This window comes from Danio aesculapii, chromosome 18 (genome assembly GCF_903798145.1).
Source record: "Danio aesculapii chromosome 18, fDanAes4.1, whole genome shotgun sequence".
Taxonomy (NCBI): Eukaryota; Metazoa; Chordata; class Actinopteri; order Cypriniformes; family Danionidae; genus Danio; species Danio aesculapii.
Window position 1 is genome coordinate 53,889,234 of NC_079452.1, and position 10,209 is coordinate 53,899,442.

General features: G+C 33.7%; 1 protein-coding gene across 1 annotated transcript; it reads right to left on the minus strand.

Annotated features, from left to right (window-relative positions):
• Nucleotides 1-613: 613 nt before the first annotated feature.
• On the minus strand, nt 614-9,082 carry rcn2 (reticulocalbin 2). The gene is made up of 8 exons (XM_056478338.1): nt 8,978-9,082; nt 8,516-8,643; nt 8,315-8,417; nt 3,598-3,794; nt 3,364-3,477; nt 3,188-3,281; nt 992-1,134; nt 614-892 (listed from the first exon to the last, which is right to left on the minus strand). The coding sequence occupies exons 1-8, from the start codon at nt 9,021-9,023 to the stop codon at nt 749-751; spliced, it is 969 nt and encodes a 322-aa protein (XP_056334313.1). The 5' UTR covers nt 9,024-9,082; the 3' UTR covers nt 614-748.
• Between the last annotated feature and the right edge of the window lie 1,127 nt (nt 9,083-10,209).

Genomic DNA, 10,209 nt, shown 5'->3' on the forward strand with positions numbered 1-10,209 from the left:
AACATTTGCAAAACTGCAACTTAACTTTGTACAACAAACATTAATGTCTAATAATTTTAATGTTTGGAGCGAATTAATAAAACAATTCTAGGTTGTTTGTAACAATACTGTGTGTGATGAGAAACGGGAACAATACAATGTAACCAAAGCTGTTACACTATGTACTGTAAATATCATGTTTTATATTGGCTTAAGTAAAGTGCCCACAGTCTTATTTGCAATGATACTGGGTTCTGGGAAGTGGGAACAATTCAATGTAACTAGAGTTGTTACATGTTTTTTTTATCATGCATTATCTATCATAACTGAAGGATCTTATTAGATCATGTATTTACTGTAAATGTTGATTGGCTTTATGATAGTCCTTATGATAATCAAGCTTACGATATCTGTGAATGTGAGTGAACAGGGTATTCCAATCCATGTTTGACTAATAAAACTTGTGCATATGATTTAACTCATTTACAATGGGAGATTTTGAGGCCACTGCTCATCATAGTTAGTGGTCTAGCACCACATTTGTCTCACTTGCATAAACACAAACCTAACTAAAACCTTTCTGATACAAAATATTTGGGGCATACTCAAAACACAACAGTATTACAACTCTAACATGGGATACATTTACCACTGGCAACTTTTATTAGCATTTTGCACTTAACTATTGGCCCAGTTTTCTTACAAAAAAAAATCAGTAAAAGTAAACTTTCTTCATGGCACCATAAGAACTATTTATAAAAAAATACTATTACAGTTCATCATGTGGCACGTGAAGCTGTCTTCCATAATCTGTCACTTCACTGTGCATGAATGTGTCTTGGTTTTTTAAAATCTCTGTCTCCGAGAGCCGTTCATCCCCATCGTGGTCCATTTCCTTGATTAGATGAAGGGCCTGTATTCATTTACAAACAACAACAAAAAAAACAATTAGAATTTTATTTGCTGAAGATGAAAAAAAGTGCATTAGCAGACTGATGGGACGTTGACTGACTTCTTCTCTTGCAGAGCCATAGCTATTTGGAGCGACCCAGCGCAACTGTTCATCCCTGTTGAGCTTTCCATCTTGATCCTGGTCATAGAGATCTTTAAACCGCACTGTCTCCTCAATCTCCCACTGTGACGGCTCGTCCTGCTCTTAAACACACACAAGCAGACTTATTCATGCATCATCATTGCTGAACGCTTCTCTTTCATTTTTGGCATGCTTTTTTGTAATATTTTTTCACTAAATACTGTTTAAATGTTGGTGTTCTACAGCCATTTGCGAGGTCAAAAGTCTTAGCATCATCCTTTAATCGCCAGCAGCCACAAAGACATGATCCCCATCATCTGTAGATGTTTTACTACATCCAAAGAAAACTATAGACTTAATGAGAAAACATTATTTATGAATATATGTGTTTATTAAACACATAAACACAGAAAATGAATGAATGACCAATAGCCTAGTGGTTAAGTGCGCACATTTTGTATAATGACGGTTTATTCTGTAGACAATTAGAAAAAAAAACATATTGCTTAAGGGAGTTAATAATATTGACCTTAAAATTTATATTGACAATTAAAAGCTGCTAGAAAAAATATTATAGGAAATATTGTGAAAAAGTCCTTGCTCTGTTAAACTTCACTTGGGAAATAATTTAGATTTCAACTGTATATAAATAATCATAATAAATATTAAGGCTGCACATTATAATGTTTGAGCATCGACATCGCAATGTGTGTATCCGCAATAGTCATATCGCAGGATTAGATTATTTATTAAATATTAAAACACAAATACTAAAACACATATTATTATTTTTTTAAATTATTTATTCAATGATGACCATGCTATTTTACATTTGATGGTTCAATTTCTGAACTTGATTATTGTTAGACTCCACAGAAAACCATAAAACACAGTTTATTTATTTATATTTGCGTGTAATGTAATATAATTTATGCAGATGCACTGCATAGAAAAGAAGAGTTGATCATCCCAGTCGATATAAATAAATGAAATCTTTCCAAATAGAGCCATTCAAATCATCTGGTGAAATTGTATTCATATCGCAATATATTCGTTCATTCATTTTTTTTTCGGCTTAGACCCTTAATTAATTAGGGGTCGCCATAGCGGAATGAACCGCCCACTTATCCAGCATATGTTTTATGCAGCGGATGCCCTTCCACCTGCAACCCAAACATACATACACACACATTCACTATGGCCAATTTTAGCTTATTCAATTCACCTATACCACATGTCTTTGGACTGAGGGGGAAACCGGAGCACCCGGAGGAAACCCACGCCAGCACGGGGAGAACATGCAAACTCCACACAGTAATGCCAACTTGCCCAGCTGGTGACCAGCGACCTTCTTACTGTGAGGCAATCGTGCTACCCACTGCGCCACAGTGATGCCCATTTCGCAATACATATTGCGGTAAAATAAAATATCGTAATGTCAGATTTTTCCAATATCGTGCAGCCCGAATATATGTTCAATTACATCTAGAAGCTAACATCTTTTGTTGCTGGGGGAAAAACGCAGTAGACTAGGTTTTTTTGCAAACTCTCCATTACAAAGACCCAATACTAATAAATAAAAATAAAACTGCTAAACTAACCAAGACTTTTTCTGCTCTCTGGTGATTTGAAGAGCTTCTTTTATCCTCATTTTAAGTCACTTTGTATGAAAACGTCAGCTAAATTAATAAATGTACATCAATTTCTAATGAAATAAAGTATGAAATGCTGAAATATGGGTAAAACATAAGAATCCACATTATACTGGAACCATTTCCATTGTGTAGCAGTATTGGTCAATATATAACTGTGCATGCTCAATTTCATTAATCATTTATTAATACTGTCAAACAAAGTTATTGATGTTAAACACTTCTCTCAATGAATAGGCATTTCTTATACATTAATTCATGTGTAGTGTTTAAAGTGAATTTAATATTTCCTTTTTAATTACTTTAATATTATTAGTACTATTAGTAAGAGGGTTTAGTGAAATATAATATCAGCTATTTACTTGTTACCAAATATATTTTTGAAGAATAAGAAAAAAAATCGAGAATATTGGGAGCCTTTTTTAATTACCTCAATTCCTGCAATCAAACTATCCAATAAAATCGAAATCAGCAGTATAATGATTTATTACATTGATTATTATTGATCACATGATATTCATACCATTTGTTCTGAGATCTCCAATGAATTCACTCAAGCTGATGAACCCATCTTTATCCATGTCATATTCAGATAGCACATCTTCAATGGCAAAATCCTGGAAAAAAATGCAAGCACACATGCATGAATATTTCGTCTACTCACATTTTTGATTTACTGCAACTCAGTTTTACACTTACAGCCATGTGGTCCACCTCAGATGGATGAGTAAATGCAAGGAACTCTGTTAGATTCAGACCAGATGATCCATCCATATTGGCAAAATCAAAACGTCTTTTTTCCTTTGCGTGGAGCTATGAATGAATTAGATTTATAATAATTAATAACAAATAAATAAATAATAAATAAATAAAATTTTAAAAGCTTTCAGTGCTGTTCCACAATATGAAATGTTAAGATACAATTCAACTTACAAATCTGAGAGACTCTTCCTCTGGGTCTTCAAGTACAGCGTCTGCATCCACTTCCACAATATGACCGTGCATGACAACATTATATTCATCCCAAGATACCAAGCCATCACTGTTGGAGTCAAACTCAGGAAAGCGCTCCTCAGCATCGTCCAGTGCATATTTTCTGTACACCCTCTGTATCCATACTGTGATCTCCTCTAGCAACAGAACAGAAAATGCTTTTTTGTTGTTGTTGTTGTTGCTGCTGTTATAACACACAATATTAACAAAAGTTATTTTTTATTAATATATTTATATTGCAGTACATTGGTGGTATTGCAATATATTTATTATTTTGAGCAATATAGTAATTGTAACAATAATTATCATAAAAATATACCATTAAAAAATTAAACGTGGCCCATTATTCTTAGTACTATTTTTATTATTATTATTATTAGAAAAATGGAGCAGAATTTAACAAACTTCACTAACTGAAATATAGTTTTATAATAAAACGGCAATAATCTGACCCAAAGTACGATATGCTGAAATATGGGTAAAACATAAGAATCCACATTATACTGGAACCATTTCCATTGTGTAGCAGTATTGGTCAGTATTTATCTGTGCATGCTCAATTTCATTAATCATTTATTAATACTGTCAAACATAAAGTTATTAATGTTAAATACTTCTCTAAATGAATAGGCACTTCTTATACATTAATTCATGTATAGTGTTTAAAGTGAATTTAATATTTCCTTTTCAATTACTTTAATATTATTAGTACTATTAGTAAGACAGTTAGAGCTATTAGTAAAAATAAATATAATATTGTAGTAGTTAAACAAATAAAAAGAAAAGAACAATTTCCTTTTTATATGGAACTCTGTTTCAATCTTTTTTTAAGTCTTTTTTCAGAAAGATGAGTGTCCACCTTTTCTTCAGACAGCACAGATCTGCTTGATTTGACTGTCACCTTCCATTTTAGTGGATCTGAAAGCAGGAATTATCTGACTGAAATGGGCTTATGAAGGAATAATGTAACGGGGCTCTAATACATTTAACATTTTCCTAAAACCCGAAATTTCCACTACCGATTAAGGTCTCTCATATCCACAGCTACGTACCAATCATCTCGGTGATTTGTTGTGCCCTGTTGTGGGAGCGTGTGCGCGCGACGTATCTGAAGAGCGGTGGAGGCGTGTGCATGCGATGTACCTGACCGGCGGGGGTGAGTTGTGCCCAACCAGGGCCGGCCCAAGCCTTCAGGGGGCCCTAAGCAGGATTTTAGTTGGGGCCCCCTTGGTGCAAATAATGTGACAAATTATCGTTGATCCTTGATTATTCGCACACTGTAAATTTAAAATATGCATTATCGATTTTATTTGCTGTAGTTGTGTTACTTAACTCATAAAATATGTTTAAAGACAATTCCAAATATTATACTGCAGAAACAACTGCCTATTGATCAACTGCCTATTGATCCCTCTTTTTATATGACTACTTGCCACAAAACTAAACAATTAGACACAAAACATTAATCTAAGCTGTAATTAATGTTGACAGAAACAAAAACAGTTGGAAGTAGCCAATAGCATACTTATTATTATTATTATTATTATTATTATTATTATTATTATTCAGTCATAAAACGCTGCCAAACAGTCAAAAATAGTGACAATAAAAGTAATTTTTTTAAAAATGGATAAATGTTACATTAATGCATTTTGTAGTTCAAATAGCTTAAAACTATTTACATCAAATTCAAATTAAATCAGGAAGCATTTTGTAGAAATATTCGCATATAGCATATTACTAAATATCTAGAAAAAAAAAATTAAGTTTTCAGAAATAATTATAAATTAAGTGAATTTTTTTCTGTAAAGTGAACAAATTAATCTGCCAATGAGATAAGTAAAATTATCTTACTTAAAACCAAAAACAATATTCTTTTATTAATCCTAATTAGCAGATTATTGAGCTTTTTTTATGAAAAAAAAAAAAAAGCACATAATTTTGACTAAAATCTGTCTAGAAAATGTTTATTGGTTAAATTTTTTTTAGATATTTGGACTAGACAAAAAAAGAAGAAAGAAAATCATTTTTGCAGTGTATTTACCATCCATAGTTAATGGCTGTGTAATAAAAAATTTGAAACAAATGTATAAATCAGAAGCTTATTTTTTATCACCAAGTTTATGAAGCGTTTTGCTGCTGTGCCGTGCACTGTTGCTTCAATCACGATATCAGTGATTCTGCGATAAATCAACAGAAAACCAATCACAAATATATCATAAAAAAATGCATCGAAAATGAAAAAAAAAAATTATAAAAAAATGCAAAAAGGAAAAAATGCATCAAAAGGTTGATCCATTTCTTTTAATGACAGCATGTTTCTAAAATTGCAACAATGTAAAACAAGCGCTCCGCTGTCAAACAACTTAACAATGCTGATGTGCAAAGAGCAGTTTGTGATTGAAAATCACAATCATCTCTATCATAGCAGCAGAATCTCAATTTTGTGGAATATGCATTTAAGAAAACACTGTCAAAATAGTCAATTATTGCTTTCTAGTTTTCTGTAAACTATAAACTGTAACTTGATGAACTTATTTTATGAAAACATGGAAAGTTTTTATGCTTAGCTCTGGTTTATTTTGAATAAACAATCATGCATTAAATATTTGTAATATTTTTTATGCATTAATATTTTTTCTTTAACTGATCAGAATGCTCTGAGAGGTGAGAACAGACTCCTCTGATCGCGTATGAAGTTTTCAGCAGTGGAGAACATCAGTTATTTACTCATCTATTTAAAAAGATTTTTTAATTACCCTAATATTTTTAGCCAAAATACCATCTACAAGACTTTGCCAAAATCTGTAAGGGTTAAATAAACGCAAGGCCTTTTAAATTATATGTTCACCCCCTATTGATATCTTTATCTAATACATATTTTGGCGGAATTAAAATGTTTGAGCACATTTAAGTCACAGCACTGCCCGCGGGCACGCGCGAGCGATATAGCGAAGTGAAAGCGCGTCTGTGAGGAAGAAACTAGCGGAAAATTCGGGGGAGCTGGATGTCTGAAACACAAATACTTTGGTCCAGCTTGGACAGAAGAATGTCCGTATGCCTGAGATTTCCACCATTGCAATGTCTCACCTGTCAGCGGTTTACATGACGCTGGTGTATCTCTGATGATCTGCTATTATGGGAAGCGCCTGGTGGTGGCTGAGTGTACTGTATTTAAAGCGGTAATCTGTTGCAGTCAGTGTGAAAGACTAAGTAATTAATTCATATCTTTTGTAAATTTATATAAGTATCGATACGTGGCGCCAGAATATGTATCGCGGCCGTAAATAACATGATAAATGGGCATATGTTTTGTCCCACCCCTTATCCATAACCCAACAAACAAACATAAAATGAAAGTCACTCATTCATTTCGTGCACTCTTGGGGGCCCCCTGGTGGCCACGGGGCCCTAAGCAGCCGCTTAGTTCGCTTATGCCTTGGGCCGGCTCTGTGCCCAACGTTACCTTAAGAGCTGGGAGGGATGCGGTGGAGAGGGGTGTGCGATGTATTTAAGGACCGGGAGATTTCCGGAAGATTATCGTTCGTTTGTGGGCATCTGGGAGTCTCTATGCATTTGTGGGAGACTCCCGAAACTTCCGGGAGACTTGGGATGTCTGGGATTACATTAACGTTACTAGCCATTTTGTGAGTTAGTGTAGCGCGTGCCTGACTGGAGTAGTGTTTGGATGTGGGCGGGTGTGGTGATATGTGAACAGGTTATTGAGATTGGCTGTTTTGTGTCGGCGTCCAGGGTTGCTGGGGAAACGGGGGCGGAAACAGCACGGGCAGGCTGACACAGAAGGCAGCAAGAGTTCAAATGCGATGTTCTACTGTTTAACATGGCAGCGGGGAAGGCAGCATGTTGTCTGCCACGTCATTTGGGATGTCATGTTGAGGGTTGCTGCACTGAAAACATTATATTTTGTACTTATTCTCTTTTATCTTTTTAGATATTAGTCTGAATCGAATCGTTCGGTTTGTGTATATACATACACAGTACTCAGCATGTGTAAGTACATCCCTAAGAAATCTATCTTTTGCTTCTAGAAAGCTCTACAATATTATATTTGTGCATATATATTAGTTTAGCCAGTACTGAAGCCAAATCTGGAGCTTATCTAACAAAATAACTTACGATAGCGGTCCAAAAACAAGTACACCCAAATTTATATGTTTTAGAAAATATTAAATACAAATTAAAAAAATAAGGAAAAATCAAGAGAAGAATTTTTTTTTCTTGAAATGTTGTAGGTTGTAATTTTTTTTGCAATATTTTGCTTGAATTTAAATTTATTATCTTGCAATTTCTAAATATGCTTGTTGACTAAAATATTATTTTAATAAATATATCTCTTTAATAAATCTGTTTTGTTTAAATGCAGCAAAATCCATCGCCTATATTCACTGAGAAATGGAGAAAATCATTCATTTTCAAAATGTGCTGTACTCGATTATGCTGAGCACTGTATTTATACATACACACATTTTAAATTGTAATCAGTTTTCATAACACTGTATTTTTGACTAAATAAATGCAACAGCGATGAGTGGAAGATTAAAACATTTTAAAAAACATAACTTGATAGCACACAACAGGCATGTTTCATGTGTATGTGTGAATAAACATATCAAGTGATGCAGATTGCAGAACTGACCTGGAGTCAGATATTTATCAGAGTTGGTGTCAATCTTCTTCACTATCTCCACCAGCCGCTTGCGCTGCTCAGATGGACTGAGTTTCTGTATTTCATCTTTGTCCTGAAAGTCAGTAATAGGCAGCTGGTGAATTATACTGTATCACTTTAATATGAAGATCTGAATAACTGTGATGAAGAATCGTGGAGACGGTACTGTACCTCAGAGCCAAGGAATGTATTTGCATTATGTTCATGGTTATGTTTGAAAACATGATCCTCGCTGTTTTCAACAGCTCCTGATACACAAGCCACCAGCAATAAGAGAAAGGTGTATCTGATCTTTAAACCTGATAAACACAAACACAAACAAAGCAAACATTGAAACGATGACCCCGAGAGCCCTCTTGTGATGGTTATTACACATTTCCATGTTAAAGCGTTGTACAATACTGACAGTAAGTGCAGTCTATAAGTATTTTACATATCTATAGCACATCTTGCCTTTTGTGTTTATCTGCTAACTTATGTTATAGTTGTTTTGGGAAGACTACGAATGTTTTTACTTTGAAAATGCAACATAAAAAACGTCTAAATAGTGTAAAGCTAACAGCTAATTGTCTGTTTGCTTTAGGCAACTGCAATAATAGCTCATTATAACTGTATAAGGAGCAAAACTCTTACTTTTGTGAGGTGGACTGCTAAAGTTTTCAGCTGAGCTTGTTGCCATGGTGCGCTTCGGTCATCTTCTGGACTCTCTCTTCTGCGCTTCGATCATCGTCGGAATTTGTGTTACTGCCGTCTGCAGGGCTGGAGGAGGCAGAGTCTCTTCATAGACATATCATAGAGATATACAGTATACAGGGAGTCTTTTTAGTAGGCAATAATATCCAGCTGCAGGCCCGCAGAGCCACACACGTTTCAGGCACACATAATCCAGCTCACGCGATCTAGGCAAACCAAATATGGTTACGACGGATGTTAATGTTATTAACGTATTCTCAGACATCGTCATCGATATAATTTTATATATATTGTTAAGAAATATTGTACACAATAAACAATAATGTGTACTATTTCACAAATATTGCAATCGAGACGGGCAAATGGGGAGCAGTGTTTCCGAACGCCATTAATTGACTGAACCGTTTTTTTTTATCAGTCATCATTATCTGACAGAGTCAATATAGACAATAATTTGCTGGCCTTGCTCTAAATTGGACAGGTTTTATTTATATAATGTATTTATTTATAATGAAGGAAATAATAGCAAGTTAATATAGGCAATAAGACATCTTTATATGCAATAAAAATCTTTTTACATGTAATAAATGTATTTAATTGTGCAGCAATTTAATTGTGTGTAGTTGCTTAATTCTCTAATATTTTTCTATTATTAATTTCCCACATTAAATGCTATAGTTTATAGTAAGCAATATGTTGTTTTTAAACCACAAAGTACAGGTTGCAATAATAGTTGAAACAAACTCAGCATTACAAACGAATTAAAATGTAATAATTATAAAAAAAATTAAAAAAAAAAAAAATATATATATATATATATATACAGTTGCTACAGTTTAGTAAAAGATAGTAGTTTATAATCAGATAATCTGTTAGGATTACACTTAATCCTACAATTAGACAGTCTATTATGTTTTCTTTGTGAATGTTTACATGTGAATAAAGTCATAAGTGTTTAACCAATTATTTTTATTTACATAATATGAGTTCAGAAACAGAGATGTTAAAATATTCGTTACGATATAATAATGATATGACTGAAATGGGAAACCATATTTGTGAAATTCAATAGGTGGAATTCAAATTCAATAGAATTCTGAGTTACTAAGTCGCAATTCTGAGCTATAAAGTCGCAATTCTGAGTTATTAAGTCGCAATTCTGAGTTATAAAG

Bases quoted from the DNA above. Each gene is read 5' to 3' on its own strand.
- rcn2 (XM_056478338.1), bottom strand. From the start codon at position 9,023: ATGGCAACAAGCTCAGCTGAAAACTTTAGCAGTCCACCTCACAAAA. The intron at 8,418-8,515 runs GTACAGTACCGT...ACTGACTTTCAG, and splicing joins ATACATTCCTTGGCTCTGAG to GACAAAGATGAAATACAGAA. The intron at 1,135-3,187 runs GTATGAATATCA...TGTGTGTTTAAG, and splicing joins TGGAGATCTCAGAACAAATG to AGCAGGACGAGCCGTCACAG.